General features: G+C 37.9%; 1 protein-coding gene across 1 annotated transcript; it reads right to left on the bottom strand.

Moving 5' to 3' along the window:
* Positions 1-3,656: 3,656 nt before the first annotated feature.
* On the bottom strand, positions 3,657-18,062 carry LOC139126424 (C-type lectin domain family 10 member A-like). Its single transcript, XM_070692485.1, has 7 exons — positions 17,484-18,062; positions 16,283-16,435; positions 14,430-14,545; positions 9,057-9,192; positions 5,817-6,362; positions 4,945-5,015; positions 3,657-4,510 (listed from the first exon to the last, which is right to left on the bottom strand). The coding sequence occupies exons 1-5, from the start codon at positions 18,028-18,030 to the stop codon at positions 6,091-6,093; spliced, it is 1,224 nt and encodes a 407-aa protein (XP_070548586.1). The 5' UTR covers positions 18,031-18,062; the 3' UTR covers positions 3,657-4,510; positions 4,945-5,015; positions 5,817-6,090.

The raw sequence follows: 18,062 nt of genomic DNA, 5'->3' as shown, positions 1-18,062 counted from the left end.
AATTTGCAAATAATGTGATAAGAATAATGAGTTTCTACAATTTCTATCATTTTCGACAAGATATGCATGTTCTCGACAATCCTGTCGGGAGGCGTAGTCGGACAGAAATAATAAGATGTCTTTATCCGTTCAGACAATTTATCGTCTGTCATCTAGTCAAAACATTTACCGCTGAATAAGACGTCATATTTCCCTGACAAATTAATTGGTTTAATCCAGTTTTCCATAGTTATTAGTGCATTGATATCAAACGCTTTTGGTTGGGTTGATTTTGTGTCAATTTTCGACATGCATACTCATTATTTGCACCTTTCGTGACAAATAAAATTAAAAATATGTTTGTGTTTATACTTTTGTTTATATGTCATTCAACATTGTTGTCGTGGCGATGCATTAAAGCCAAAAGCTTATGCTGTAGTCTATGGTATTGTCCACAACGTTAAATAAGTATCCCTTGTTTTTCGCTGCGAAAAACACAAATACTGCTAAATGCCCCTGAAAATAAATGACTAGAATAATACCGATACCCTAGAGCCATATTAAGACATTTGTAATTGATGAAGTATAGTTTCTCAAAGATTTCACTATTGACTTTGTCAGAAGTTCACGGCTTTGACGTGTTATCCACCGTCAGAAAGTCGAGTGCCAGTCCTCTACAATTCATTCAAAAGACAAGCCATATAGCTTGCACAACAGTAAAACCAATCGTACACATACTACAGCTTATGGGTTTTCAGGTATAGCTCTTAGACTTTTAGTGATGTTAGATGTAGTTAGGATGTAATTTCAGATAAGTTCTGTTTGGAATGACGTGCAATTTGGCCAAAGAACATTTCTCTTTATTGAAAAACATAGTATGTGCATATCTTGAGATATGAGCCAAGTCACGTGACCAGCTGGCGATATTTTCCCGCCAAATCATATATTGAAAATAATTGCGTATCCCAACCGCTGAGCAAAAGGTTTTGAAAGTAAAATGGACAGTTAAGGTAGAACACACCTCGGGGACAGACATTCGGACTATCAAACTTTTACAATTCTATTCTGATATACTACATGTGGGGGTTCGTTTTAAAGCTCTTGGTGAAAGAAAACTTTTCACCGGCTTAGTTTTTCGAAATTCGAAAATTTTCACTTTTCTCCATAGAGTTAACACAGGGATGGCGGCCATTTTGAATGACTAATATCGGTAAATCTTGGGTAAGTTGTTTCTCTAGTACCAAAATTTGTACTGTGACCCCCGATTTTTAATCTTGATTTTGAAAGAGAATGATTGAAAGAGTCCTTGAGGAAAGTTAGAGCAAAAGTTTAAGTCTTTCACTTTCGAGGTAAACAGCTCATAAGCTTGTGTGATATCCATTGACTGATAAAAAAACACAAGAAACCGTCATTTTTAATATTTCATTTTTGTTTTAAATATTCGCAAGAGATCTCCTGTGATGTTTTAGGGTCAGGTATTTTTGATTATGTAGAAAAACCGAAAAAAAGTTTTATGAATAGCAGCTAGAATATTGTGTTTTTACAAATTTATAATTTTTGCGGGATAAAGTTTTCTGGTCACGTGACCAAAGATCTAAATATGTGTCATACTGAGTCTGTTATAATTTTATAAAATCGACAAGTTGGAAAATTTCAATCAAATTAGATACTTTTCGTTGCAAAGCTACAACTTTGTCTTGACATACTTGAGAGAGATACATTGCACAGAAAGTTTCGCTGACAGTGGAACGAAGAGTTCAATATCACTGACACTCATTCTAATAACTTTAGGTGTTATCCGATATTACGATCTTGATCTTTCTGACTTCTTTATGAACACTGAGAAAACCTGACATGATCGAAGTATTTCTTTGAAATGTATCTCATGGTGAAGGAAAACTAGTCCTGTGCATTTGTTTGAAATCCTGATTTTCTCAGGTCCTGTCTGTTATGTTGTGATCCGTTGCTTATTCATTACGCGAGTTGAGCTTTGGTTTTGTACGCCTAGCTTCAGAACTTATCACGTTCCAGTAAGCATGCAATGCACGTTCTGAAAACAATATTTTCAAATAAAATTCGATAAAAAACTGCATAATAGCGTTATGGACAATATACCAAGAATTGCTCGTAAATCTTACGCTTCGCATTGTCCTTGACCGACGTTTCTTGCGTTCAAACGATGTCACCCACTACGAGTATCCTTAATGGCTCGATATGTATGACTTCAACCTGATAGATATGTATAACTTCAACCTGATAGATATATATGACTTCAACCTGATAGATATATATGACTTCAACCTGATAGATATGTATAACTTCAACCTGATAGATATATATGACTTCAACCTGATAGATATATATATATATAACTTCAACCTGATAGATACATATGACTTCAACCTGATAGATATGTATAACTTCAACCTGATAGATATATATAACTTCAACCTGATAGATACATATGACTTCAACCTGATAGATATATATGACTTCAACCTGATAGATATGTATAACTTCAACCTGATAGATATATATGACTTCAACCTGATAGATATATATGACTTCAACCTGATAGATATATATGACTTCAACCTGATAGATATATATGACTTCAACCTGATAGATATGTATAACTTCAACCTGATAGATATATATGACTTCAACCTGATAGATATGTATAACTTCAACCTGATAGATATATATGACTTCAACCCGATAGATATATATGACTTCAACCTGATAGATATCTATATGACTTCAACATGATAGATATATATAACTTCAACCTGATAGATGTATATAGACTTTAACCTGATAGATATATATGACTTCAACCTGATAGATATATATGACTTCAACCTGATAGATATGTATAACTTCAACCTGATAGATATATATGACTTCAACCTGATAGATATGTATAACTTCAACCTGATAGAGATATATATGACTTCAACCTGATAGATATATATGACTTCAACCTGATAGATATCTATATGACTTCAACCTGATAGATATATATAACTTCAACCTGATAGATGTATATGACTTTAACCTGATAGATATATATGACTTCAACCTGATAGATATATATGACTTCAACCTGATAGATATCTATATGACTTCAACCTGATAGATATATATAACTTCAACCTGATAGATGTATATGACTTTAACCTGATAGATATATATGACTTCAACCTGATAGATATATATGACTTCAACCTGATAGATATGTATAACTTCAACCTGATAGATATATATGACTTCAACCTGATAGATATGTATAACTTCAACCTGATAGATATATATGACTTCAACCTGATAGATATATATGACTTCAACCTGATAGATATGTAAACTTCAACCTGATAGAGATATATATGACTTCAATCTGATAGATATATATGACTTCAACCTGATAGATATCTATATGACTTCAACCTGATAGATATGTATAACTTCAACCTGATAGATATATATGACTTCAACCCGATAGATATATATGACTTCAACCTGATAGATATATATGACTTCAACCTGATAGATATATATGACTTCAACCTGATAGATATATATGACTTCAACCTGATACATATATATGACTTCAACCTGATATAAATTGTGTAGACCTAAGACTAAACATGTATTTAGTGTTATTTAGAGGCACTCAGTTGATGAGTATATTGAATTTATTCAATTAGCATAAACATCAGAATACAATCAGAGTAATGTGCATAATATAAGATCAACTGTACTGTACAATAGTCAGACATTTCTACAGTTGTTGAGTCAAAGATAATCGAATACATATTTTTCTGAGGATATTTGGATAACCTTGAGTCAGCGAACACTCCTGAAATTCATCAATTTGTTGAGAAATTTAAACTTGTGAATTTTCACCAAACAAACTCGCAAAATGACATGTAGTGAACCTGGAATGCAACGATACATTGTTGTTTTGGTTTATCTCTCTTTTATCTTGTGGCCAGGAAGGAAATCAATGATTGGAAGAAGAAAATGGCCTTAGAGGAAGCAAACTCTAAATCTTGTAAACAATATGGTTTGGAACACATAAACAAGAGAATTTATTAATTTTAATCATGAGATTAATTGCAAAGATTATGCCTTTGATCTGATACATTTTTTTTGCATCGCATTGCTGCTGTCACAGTAACTTTTCATTCTTTTGTATACTCTATACTGAAACAAGATACAATTGTCTGTGGCTACAGAAAAAAAAGTCTCATGATTTTAAAATCAATATATTTACTACAGAAAGTTTTGAAGGCAAAAACATCGATATTGCCTTGGTATTATACTGGTTAACAAATTATCAAACTGCCAGATTATTATGTGCAGACTCACTGAGTCAGAGAAAAAAAGTTACATTACAAAAATTACATACAAAATGCGTTATCTAAAAGTAAAATATTGACACAATTAATCTAAACACCAGCAAGCGATCGCATGGTTGGCATGGCCACGGTACATTTTTATCGTCTTCACATAACAATATCTTCGAGATCTGACGAGCACGTGATCGGAAAGAGACATGAAAGAAAAAAGTTATCGACACTGATAAATAACGTTTGTCTTTATTCTAAATCAGTTTATGTAGTAACCGTCTTTTTCTTGATCTGTGTACATGTACAAAATGACATCAAAATGTATGGCAAAGTTTAATCTAATTTCAATGGCATTTCGTCGTCTGTTGATTTATGAGAATTGTAGACATTTTCGTGAGCAGTGGGATCATCATCTACAGGAGAATCATCGTGATTTATTTTAAAGGGTTACAAGACTGACGAAATTTGAAAACATAAACACAACCCATGTAAACAGATATCAGCATATTATTTCTACGTCTATGTCTCTCTATATGCATGTACGTCTCGCTGAGTTCCTGTGTGTTATTGTGTTCACATCCGATTATATGAACATATATGAACATATATGTACCTTTCCGTTGACAAATGAACATCTTCAGAACATCACATGGTGCGTCATCCCAATAATGTCCAGCATTAGCCCTATCGAGAAGAAATCAACTTCAGTCACAGTGAAGGAACTGTGCTTCGGTGTAATACTATGATTTCAACTCTTCGATCTTTGTGGGAAATCCTTCTTATGAAAAATGGTTTTACTTAAGGAGAGGGTTTATACAGTCTAAACTTTTGGTACAGCGAACCATGAAATACAATTTTTTCATTACTCATCAATCGACACAAGAATGAATATTTATACTCGCCGTTCTGGTGTAAGTTAATGTTGTCAAGTAATTTAAAAGTACCTACGGCGCTACCAGGACTTCCAAAGGGGTACCAGGACTTCCAAGGGGGTACCAGGACTTCCAAGGGGGTACCAGGACTTTCAAGGGGGTACCAGGACTTTCAAGGGGTACCAGGACTTTCAAGGGGGTACCAGGACTTTCAAGGGGTACCAGGACTTTCAAGGGGTACCAGGACTTTCAAGGGGGTACCAGGACTTTCAAGGGGGTACCAGGACTTCCAAGGGGGTACCAGGACTTCCAAGGGGGTACCAGGACTTTCAAGGGGGTACCAGGACTTTCAAGGGGGTACCAGGACTTTCAAGGGGGTACCAGGACTTCCAAGGGGGTAGCGGTGATATCCCCGTTTATAAAAGTAAACCCCTAACCGATTATATACGAGTCAGCGTTGTGGCAAAATTATTGCAGCAGGCGGGTAACATATCAAACAGACATTCATATACACTGTTTGTCCTAATAATTTATTCTCCCTTTCATAGTTCCTTGAATGAGCTGATTCTATGACCTCATGACCTCGGTGAAATTTCAGAGTGAAGTTACTTACCTTAGTTGCACACAATGATTTTGTGTCATGGTTGTGTCACGCGGGATAGGTTTTGAGCGGGGAATATAATGGGGGAATTTCACTCACTTGGTAGGGCTAACTCGCTTGGCTAAGACTGGGCTGGGAGGTACCTTTACAGAATCGTGCTGACATCCGAATAGACCGACACGAACTGTGGCGTCAGCATAGTTTATCACCGTCATGGGGAATCTTATGTATGTGGAAGTTAGAATTTAGCTTGAATTTTTTAAATACCCACAGCCCTTATCCAACGTCAGATTGATATCATAACAGTTGGCTCGTTTGGCGCCCATTTAGAGTAGTAAAGTATTCCGCCGTCACATGTTGCTACATTCCCTTGATCTGTAAATTTGCCATTGACCCAAAAATCTTCGTTGTTGGTTGTGTTACTCTCTTCAATTAAGTCCTTCAAAATCTGGTGTTTCCTGTCATTGTTGTCCATAGCAAGTATCATACCAAGCCCTTTGCACGTTTCTATGGCGTTACTGTGTGATTTCTTTGTAGTAAACACGCTAAACGGTTTATCTGAAAGAGAGAACCAACGGTAACTACATATCTTTGCACGTGCGTAGCGCTGTCAGAACAAGCCATGGTTATCGACGATCAATCAATCAATCAATCAATCAATCAATCAGCAAAGTTTATAGATAGCGCCAAAATAAAAAAAAAAGTGTTTTGCTCTGTGACGCTTCATGGTGTGCTCTAGAGAACAAGTGCGTTTACAGTTTTCTCTTAGAAACTTCCAAGTTTGGGGATTCTCTGATGTCGAATGGTTTTGCGTTCCGTATATAGTTTAGGTGCAGCGTATAAAAATGCACGGCCATCATAGGTGATGTTAAAAGTTTCTTGGTTGATAAATGGAGTGTGCAAGTTGGAAAAATAATCGCAATCATACCAATCCATAATCCAATGACAGTAGGTCAGAATTCGTAAGACAATAGTTGTAAACATAGACACGAAACAGCACAGAACAGATAGTAAATACGGATAGTTTCAATCGGATTCGAACCCACAACATAACGCATCAGTCGCCTAGCTGAGAGGCCTGAGACAGAACCAGTACACAAACAAAGTCATATTTATGAAGAAAGATATATGGACCTCTGGCCAGAAGACCAAGAAGCGATGTCAGGCGTTTCGAATATAGGGCTGGATTAGACAATGGGAAGATTGCACGGCAATACTAGTATTTAATGCTAGGTATTCCCTACTGTAGCCTGTGTAACTTGAGATAACCATGATATGGCTAGATGAACTTGATTGATAAAATCACTGACTTTTTTGTAAAAATATTTTGAACCATGTTCTTTCAATACCAATTGTCTATAGTTGATCCGGTAGTGCCATGCAAATTGCACGAAATAAAAAAGTGATCCCGACAGCAACCCTGAGACTCCGATGTACCCGCATCCTGCAAGTTGTTCTTCAAAAATTTACAAGACGGTATACTCTTATCGGCATACGAACATAGAACGGCACTCGACTATCGTACAGGCTAATATAAGTAGCAACATATCACGTGATGTGTCTAAATTTGAACGTGAATTCTGTGTGCTCACTTTTGCCACAGAGTAATATCATACACAGAGTGGCAACAGCTATTGTTTAAGGCGTGAAGCGGTTACGTAAGCAATCCATGTTTGCCTCGCCTCACGAAGCTCTTGGCTCTCTTTTCCGAAGAGTGCCGACCATGCACCCTTCGGTAATTTTCGGATTTTCACCAATTGTTAAGCGAAAGTATGTTCGACAAAGTTTGTGTTGTTGTTGTCGTGTGGTGCTGATCGGAATGGATGTGCTGGCAAAAACGGGAGTGTTTTGAGCTTCAGGAAACTGGATTTTACCGTTTAAAAAATTCCTCTCATATTTTTATGAATATATAATGAGTGTGTTTGAACCAAATTTGAAAGTCTTTTATCGATACTGTCTGGTTTTACTCAATGGTTTACGGTCAGTCACACCGTCTTTTACACGTTCGCCAAGAAGGACATGTTTATGAAACTGCTGGCGTGTTATGTTTTGATTGGCGTGAGGCAGTGTTTCTGGCCTGAGAGCTCACAAAGTAACTATGGTTGCTACGCGACTGGTAGTACGATGCCATCTCGTCGTATTTTTTCGCATAATCTCGTGTAATTATCAACCACAAACCGAGCCTCCAAAAAGTTTAACACCTTTGAAGCTCATTTTAATATGAAAAGCCAATAGTCTACCGAGACGACCATGGAACAAAAGGCATGCAAGTGTTGCCACTCTGTCTATGATATTACTGTGTGCTCACTTTTGCATATTAACTGGTAGCCGATACGTTCTACACTCGGACACAGGCGTGTGGTTGGCAGTAATTCCACCAAACTTTGAGATGAGATTGATCATTTTTCATAAATTATTACGCGCTACGTTGAACTCATAAAGTCCGTTGTACGAAATGAAGGCAGTCCCTGTTCTGTTTTACGGCTTCAATGTGTCAGCACTAAGACGCGAAGTCTCTGGTCGAAAAGTAATATACTTACTAGAGGGCATTCAGACCATGATTGATACGCAGCAATAGATTAACATCAAATCATTGTGGTTGTCATTTTCTAGCTACAGTTGATCGATTGAGTCGGGAATGTCATCAAATTTATCTCTTCCAAATGGTTATCCCTTCGACTGACTGTAGTTTCTCTGTTAAATTGCTTGATGTGCTGCTGTAACTCTCCAGTGTCCAAACGCATACGAACTCCCTATAGAGTTAGACCAATCAGAGACCGATATGCACGCCAGCTCATACTACAGGAGCCAGTGATGAACTTTCTATCTTCTTAATTAGAAATTAGCATACACATCGAAATGTAAATTTCTCCGAAAAAAAAATTCAAAACGTTTGAACGATTTTTCGGGATACAAACATACTTGCGAGGTCTCATAAACACGATTGGAACTAATTTGGGATAATCAAATCTTTAAATTTTGCAAATTTCTCAAAAGTGTTAGGTGCCCTATAGCTGAATGTTGCGATATTACAAATTACTCATAAAAACAAGTGTGTAACATAAAAAGAAAAGCAGATGAGGTTATATTTACAGGTTAAAACGACATTACTTCACCATCCAATTATCCCAAATTAGTTCCAATGGTGTTCATATTAGCCATCAGTATAAAGTATCATGTGTGAAAGACAGTGAAAAGGGGTAAGACAAAGTCACTTTCATTGAAAATTATTTTCAGGTAAATAAACCTTACGCTTTTCGCATATAAATCCTAATTTATCAGAACATGGGTGATAATACCATTTCCCATAGCTTGCCGCCTTCATTCCAACGCACGATTTTGGATCCCACTTGTTGCGTTTATCAGAGTCCCAGTCACTGTAGGAAATCTTAACAAGACAGAATACAGTAGAGAAGATTAATGCATGAAATCACTCTCATCTGATAAATTCTATGTATCAACAGTGAGGTCAAATTTACTTAGTGTGAAATACATACTAGCTAACTCCTTATGAAGATCAAACGTTTTTAATACTAAATGTGTCTCAAATTGACATCAAGATGCTCAACCCCGCAATAGACTGACTCAGCACTACATTGTCATAACATTAACCAGCCTGTATTGCAATTCTTGTTAAGGGAGCGTCAGTTTTTACGGCCTGGGGGCCGGCAAAATCTTGTTGCCGGTGTTCAAAAAATATAGACCCCCCCCCTGCATTTTTTGTGAAAAAAAAGATGACTCCCCCCCCCCCCTTTGTCAGACAAAAAAATTTGATGACCCCCCCCCCTGAAAAATAACCAAAACCCATATGTCAAATTTACCCGCATGGTTTGGATTTGAACTCCGGTACACGGCGCACTTTGTAGCAGAGATGCCAGTGCACAAACTTCTCAGCCACATCCATTGAAACGTCTGTTAATTAGGACGACTGTAAGGCAATTTTTAACTTCATTTCCATAGACAACTCATGTCCATGGACATTGTATAAAGTAAACCTTATTGGAGTGGTTCGCCAAAGGCAGCCCTCCGGTTAAGAGGGTCATGGGCCATTACGTAAAGTCAACTTTATTCTAGTGGGCCACCAAAGGTGGCACGCCGGTAAAGAGGGTCGATCATGGCTATTGCATAAAGTAGACTTTACTGGACAGGGCCGCTGAAGGCGCGCGGCCATTACCATTATTCAGTGCGTGATCCCAGGGGTCCCTCAAAAATGTTTCTAATACAAGCCGCGGCGGCTTCAATTGGGAATTTTACGGTAAGATTGCCGTGGGGTATTACATGAAGTCAATTTATTGTAGTGGGCCGCCACAGGCGGCCCGCCGGTAAAGAGGGTCAATCATTGCCATTACATGAAGTAAACCTAATTGGAGTGGGCCGCCAAAGGCGTCTGCCCGTTAAGAGGGTCATGGTTAATACATAATGTATATTTATTGTAGTAAAGAGGGTCGATCATGGCCATGGCATAAAGTGAACTTTATTGTTGGTATTATGTTTTTGAAATGTGGTGACCCCCCCCCTTTCCTACCAGTGAAAAAGTGATGACCTCCCCTTTGCGTATTCCAAAATTACGATACCCCCCCCCTGGATTTTGCCCCCCCCCCCCCGGCCGTAAAAACTGAACGGTCCCTAAGGCTTCGTACACGGCTTCTAAGATCGTCCACAGCACAGACACACTGAAGAACTGAGCCGATGTGATACTGCCTTGGCGAACGCCGTTACAGGATACTGCCTTGGTGGACACTTTATTGGCTCGGTCCTTTATTGTATATGGAAATAATCATGCATAGCAAACAGACAAACTCGCATAAACAAACAAACAAGGAGCCAGAGTTCTTGGTGACTCCTTATGGTCAAGTCACCGTCTTAGTGCGTCTGCTGCACATCAATGCAAAGTAACAAGTAGTATAAGGCCTAGACAATAACTATACCCCTTTTTGTAATTCCTCAGGGCCAGTGTATTAAAGTAAAACTGGTTTTTCTCCTGCAAAGCGATTCCTCAGGGCCGGTGTATTAAAGTAAAACTTGATTTCCTCCTGCAAAGCGGGAGATTTAAGTGCAACCTTCTACGGCAGTTGGCCAGATGTCAGGCGAAAATCAGCTAACGAGAAGAACGCAGAATGAGCTTAGATGGAAACGCTGCCACCTCTGCACCCGACTTTGATGGGATTAAGGGAGCGTTCAGTTATTACAGCCGGGGTAGGCCGGCAAAATTCAGGCGGGGGTCACCTTAAATTTGAAAACTGCAAAGGGAGGGGGTCATGTATTTTTCAAACAGCTCAGATGGGGGGGGGGGGTAACTTAATTTTTCTAAGTATCCGTCCCGTCAAAAAAGCAGTTTCAGTGTTCAGAAATATTCTAGAGATAAAAATGATTCGCTGCATGATTTCATTCTCTGAAGTCATTTAACTGTAACTCTGAACAAAAGTATAATTGATTATATATCTGTCATGTGAAAATCTTGCCTTGGCAGCTCTGAGGCTTGTCTTATTGTAAATCGAGCTCACTGAGGGCAATGAACAATTCCTATTACTTAAATATTAGAGTTATAGCAATTTTTGTCAGGGAAAATACCTGTAGACTACTAGTACCGTAAAAAGTGAAATTTTACTTTTAGGTGAAATTCCAATATTATAATTGTTGCCCACATCTGAACTTTCAAAATACCCTATTTGAATCAAGTACATTTGTATCAATTGTCAAACACCTATAAAAGCACAGATTAAGTTAGTTTAGCATTGTAAAAATATTATTCATAGTTTTCTCATAGACGCCAATGTACAGTGAATCAACATTGCGGTGAAATTCCAAAATCCAATTTCTTGCACACATATCAAATTTTAACCATCCTTGTCTAGCTAAGTACTTTAAGATGAATTATCAAACGTCTTTAAATACACAGATTAGCTTGTTTTGTATTGGAAAAAAATATTCATAGTTTTCTCATAGACTACCATGTATCGTGAATCAACATTATCAACAGCTGATTATCAATTAATCCAAATATCAACATTTTGTACACACATACTTGCTCAAAAATATTGCGATCCACCTGTAATTTCTGTCCAATCCCTTTGAGGGGTGATTTCACAATTATAGCAAGTCAGAAGGGGAAATTTGAACATTAACACCTTGTGAGTTTATTAGGGGGAGTCATTTGAAAAAAAATCTGAGAATCTTTTTTTGGGCCCCGAGGGGTTTGTGTGTGAAGATTTACTCAAGCAATGGGGGGGGGGAGGGGGTCATGAAATTTTTGTCATCTTAAAATAGGGGGGTCATGAAAGTTTTGGTGCAATGGATAGGGGGTTCACTTATTTTGACTGATGTGCAGGAAGAATTTGCCGGCCCACCCCCGGCCATAATAACTGAACACTCCCTAAATCCAGTCTTTGATGAAGACAGAGAAAGTATTACATAATGTCCTGTATATAAAAACAGATCTATCAACAGATCTATTCTGATAGGGTTAATGTAGAGTGGAGTTTACAGAGTTTATCTTTGACACGAAACTATCTAGATAAGTATAGTTGTCTGTTATTCTATCGGACATCAATATCGTTTGATATTCATAGGTAGTGGTATTATAATGGTTACAAAAGAGTGAGTGTGATCTCGCTTGTTTGTTTATTACGCTGTCAGTTGGGCCTGTCCATATAATTAAATATATAACGCATTGTTATCACGTTGCTATATAAATATAAATATACTAGATGACATATGCCGTTCAAATTCTTCAGGGGGCGTTATGTCACTTTGTAATGTCACGTCACTCAACAAAGTCACGTCATTCAGCAATGTCATGTTCTCAGTAATGTCACATCACTCAGCCATGTCACATACTTAGTAATGTCGCCTCACTCGGTAATGCCACATTGCTCAGTAATGTCACATACTCAGTAATGTCACCTTACTCGGTAATGCCACACCATTCAGTAATGTCACCGCACTCGGTAATGTCACATCACTCAGTAATGTCACATCACTCAGTAATGTCGCCTTACTCGGTAATGTCACACCACTCGGTAATGTCACATCACCCAGTGACGTCACCTCACTCGGTAATGTCACACCATTCAGTACTGTCACATCACTCAGTAATGTCACCTCACTCGGTAATGTCGCCTCACTCGGTAATGTCACACCATTCAGTAATGTCACATCACTCAGTAATGTCACCTCACTCGGTAATGTCACACCATTCAGTAATGTCACATCACTCAGTAATGTCACCTCACTCGGTAATGTCGCCTCACTCGGTAATGTCACACCATTCAGTAATGTCACATCACTCAGTAATGTCACCTCACTCGGTAATGTCACACTATTCAGTAATGTCACATCACTCAGTAAAGTCACCTCACTCGGTTAAGTCACACTATTCAGTAATGTCACATCACTCAGCCATGTCACGTACTTAGTGACATCACCTAACTCGGTAATGCCACATTGCTCAGTAATGTCACATACTCAGTGATGTCACCTTACTCGGTAATGCCACACCATTCAGTAATGTCACCGCACTCGGTAATGTCACACTATTCAGTAATGTCACATCACTCAGTAAAGTCACCTCACTCGGTTAAGTCACACCATTCAATAATGTCACATCACTTAGTAATGTCGCCTCACTCGGTCATGTCACACAATTCAATAATGTGTCATCTCCCAGTAATGTCGCCTCACTCAGAATCTCACACCACTCGGTAATGTCACATCACTCAGTGACGTCACCTCACTCGGTAATGTCACACCATTCAGTAATGTCACATCACTCAGTAATGTCACCTCACTCGGTAATGTCACACTATTCAGTAATGTCACATCACTCAGCCATGTCACGTACTTAGTGGCATCACCTCACTCGGTAATGCCACATTGCTCAGTAATGTCACATACTCAGTAATGTCACCTTACTCGGTAATGCCATACCATTCAGTAATGTCACCGCACTCGGTAATGTCACACTATTCAGTAATGTCACATCACTCAGTAAAGTCACCTCACTCGGTTAAGTCACACCATTCAATAATGTCACATCACTCAGTGACGTCACCTCACTCGGTAATGTCACACCATTCAGTACTGTCACATCACTCAGTAATGTCACCTCACTCAGTAATGTCGCCTCACTCGGTAATGTCACACCATTCAGTAATGTCACATCACTCAGTAATGTCACCTCACTCGGTAATGTCACACTATTCAGTAATGTCACATCACTCAGTAATGTCACCTCACTCGGTAATGTCACACCATTCAGTAATGTCACATCACTCAGTGACATCACCTCACTCGGTAATGTCACACCATTCAGTAATGTCACATCACTCAGTAATGTCACCTCACTCGGTAATGTCACATCATTCAATAATGTCACATCACTCAGTAATGTCGCCTTACTCGGTAATGTCACACCATTCAGTAATGTCACATCACTCAGTAATGTCACCTCACTCGGTAATGTTGCCTTACTCGGTAATGTCACACCATTCAGTAATGTCACATCACTCAGTCATGCATGTAACACTGTTCAATGAATACTGAAATGCAACGAAACCAAGCATAAGAAACCCAAATGACGAACGACGCACTCGTAGCGGCAGAAATAGATGTGACATGATACTGTACCGTAGATCCATCGAGCCATGATAGTTCTGCACTAAATAGCAATGCAAAAAATATATTAGATAATTGATTCTTCATTCCTATATGTACCGAGTAGAATCCCCGTTGTTCAAATATATCTATGGAGTTAAAAGTGGATAAATGGATTTAGGAAAGACAGTTAGTTACATTTTTCTTCTTGCACTGAGGGCCAACATTTCTCATCGCAACATCTTCTTCCATCTGTAACTACCAACTAGTCAACTGATGAAAATTACCTTGTAATTTCAAAAAAAACACAGTATGTATGTTTTGGTGCAGGACAGTTTATATTGATGGGAAATTGAAGCTGATATTGATCCGGTAACGGCAATTTAAAGCCTTGTTTCTCAAAATTCCAGTACCTTTGGCCTCCGTAATTTAGTTTTTTTCTCATCTAAGGGAACTTTGTTTGGCTGTTTAACAGCTTCTCCGTATGTTCGTCTATTTATACCAATGTAACATGCATTGAATATAAAACTGTGCATGAAACGTTTACTTTTAAAATAACTAAGGGTGATCAATCTAGTGTTACGTCATTATCATAAAATTATATACCAGTATATTGATGGTGCAAATACAGCGATCTGATTGGTCGAGACGTGAAAAGAACCGTGGTACATTCGTGGCATACCATGGCTGGCACACATGCGAGCTCTCGGCTTGAGCAAAAATCCTTTTTCGATGTTTTTAAAAATTTCAATATACTGTTACGATATAATAGCAACAAACCACACCCAGCTACAGTATACCACTCGATTTGGACCAGTTCACTTCATTTATGCACGAGCGACAGCGAGTGAATAAATGAAGTGGACTTGTCAAAATGTCGTGGTACACCGTGGCTTGGTGTGCTTTATTGCCTGAATAACCATTTCAGTGATGAAGAGAGACTGTTAGAAGTACACATGTGTACATCTGACGTAATGCAAAACATGTAGTGAAGTCTGTGAAGAGCATGAATCGTCTTCGTTTGTCCTTCATTTGTGAATTAACTCTCTGAGTGACAAAGTCAACTTTTGTTGCCTTTATAGAATATGACATAGCCAGCAACTTTTTTCAGATCTAGACAAGTTTTTTCAGATTTTTCTCAAAATTTTGGTCAAAAATTGCAGCCTTTGAAATGTTATGTCCATTTGGTCCAAAATTATCAAAAAATTACAGGAAAATCCATAACGTTGTTAACATATAACACTTAAATTTTGGTGGGAAAGATAACAGCACTCAAAGGGTTAACAAACTTTCAAAATTTTGCCCATACGACAAAATGGTTACTTACAATGCAACATGAGTAATTTATGTATAAGGATGAGTGCTTACTTTCATATGAACGCCGCAAGTTGTAAATTTTGCCGTTTCTTTCTTATATGGGCTGTATAATGGTATTTAAGTTTTAAAAGGAGTGCACTATAAAAGATAGTTGTATAAAAGTGCATAAAATTCGTTTCTGACAATTTAAGGACTATCGAACCACAAAGTATTTATCAAGCTATTTTAATATTTATATCCTTTAAAGACAGATTAGTGTAAAACAAAAAATGAGCGAAAAAAGACATTGAATACTATCCTGTTTTCTTGCAAACAACATTGCTCATAGGACAAAATGGCTTGTTGCAATGCACCATGGGTAATTTTCCTATAAGGAGAACTGTGTACTTGTATTTGAACGCATTAGGTTGCTTGATGTATTATATATTGATTTAAAACGTTGGGGTAACTAGACTACCTTGTGTATAATTTGGGGACGTATACACCGCTGTTATCCCTTCTAATGTATCTTTCATCTGAGCATTTTCTGTGTCATTATGTTTTCCAAAATATTAAATTGGTTAACCTACTTTTAATGAAGTCGTTCTCTTGGACGTCGTTAATAATGAGCAATTCTGAATTCACTGAATGGCACTGACTTCTCGCTTCGTCAAAGCTGTGCATTTGAGACAAAGAAATAAAGTAACAGCCATCTTTATGTTTCAGCCAGCCAATGTCACAATCTAAAAGTTAATATAAAACGAACAGTGTGTATTAGCCCTGCTATCAATAACTGTAAAACAAGTTTCTCATTAAACCCTCTCAGGCTTAAACCCCTATATCTAGGGGTCGCTCTGGTAAGCTAGAAGAAAGTCAGGTATGAAAAGGTTAGGCCCCCCAAAAAAGATAAATTGTGCTGTTCCGATAACATGGTTTTCAAAAATAGGGTAAGTAGGTCGGCAGGAATTTTTTTTTCCAAAGTATTTTATTTTTAAATAATTTTTTATGCATTGTAAGGGTTCAGGGCGGTCAAACACTGGCCACAACATTACCAGAAAAATGTATAATATATATAAAAGGAAAAAGCATAATAGACATCCTCGTTCAAGCAAAAATTAAAATGGCAAATAACGAACGCGTAATTTTACGGGTTTTTTTCTTTATTTTTTACTTATTGTTTACGTAGCTCTAAAACGTTTAGGGTCGGCAGGTAAAAAATAGTGTTGGTCGGGTTATCGGAACAACACAAATTTTTTTTATTCGGCCTTAAATGTCGTCCGTCGACCGGGTCGTTCCTAGAGTTTTTACTTCTGAGGAGCTAGTGTGAAAATTGCCATGTGTATGTAAACTGGTGTAGATTGACTTCGGTAATAATTGGTCAAATAACAAAGAAAGTTGACAATTTGAAATTTCGAGTCATCCTATCATCTTCGATCAAAATATCTCCTCTGATATTGTTAACTAGATGGTTGACAAATTCCCCTTCTACTTTCTTACGAATGTCGCGCATTGCCAGATTTTGTTCAATCTGTATAAAATTTTCATTTATAAATTTATCGAATATTTTTCTGACAAATTTAGCTGAATCCACCAACTGTGTTGTTTTTTTGGCGGACTTTGGCTAATAGCCTGTCAAAACTTTATTAAAGTAGTTGACCTTGGACCTTCCTCCAACACTGCGTGTCTGTCTATATTTTAATTATTGTTCTTATTATTCTTAGTATAGCCGACATTTGACTTCTGAAATGACATCATGTTGTGTTATTTCTGTGGATATTTCTTGATACTTACCTTCACTTTTGTTAAGGTTTGCTAGATCCTCCCGTAATTGTCTTATTTGAGAGTCTTTTTCCTCTAAACCTTGTTTACAGAGGTCAGTATCGTCCTCAAGAGCTTCAACTCGGTTCTCTAACGCATTGATGACGTCATTCTGTAATTGTCTTATTTGAGAGTCTTTATCCTCTACCTCTTGTTGGAGTTTCCTTAATTTGTCATTGACAGAACTGATGTAATTGCTAACGGAATCGTCCTCAACAGCATCAACGCGGTCCTCTAAATCATTGATGACGTCATTGAGTTGTTGTATCAATTGCTGGGTGTTAGTTTTTTCACTGTTCACCACGCTGAATTCCCTCGCAATATCAACATACCTCTCATGTAACAATTCAAGATCGGCTTCTATGTCGTCTACCTTGCTTACCGCTTGCTCTACTGCCGGACATTGGCCGTCTCCACTCGTCTGAAAGGTGAATATGTACGCACAAATGTCTGGTTGGAAACAGTAATTGTTCGAAACACAATGCTCTTCTTGATTAGGCTGCGCTTGGATCGTACGCATCACGCTGCAGAAGAACACAGAAACTAAAATTG

Source organism: Ptychodera flava (assembly GCF_041260155.1).
Source record: "Ptychodera flava strain L36383 chromosome 3 unlocalized genomic scaffold, AS_Pfla_20210202 Scaffold_27__1_contigs__length_13241970_pilon, whole genome shotgun sequence".
NCBI classification, from domain to species: domain Eukaryota; kingdom Metazoa; phylum Hemichordata; class Enteropneusta; family Ptychoderidae; genus Ptychodera; species Ptychodera flava.
This window is presented reverse-complemented; position numbering and strand designations above follow the sequence as displayed.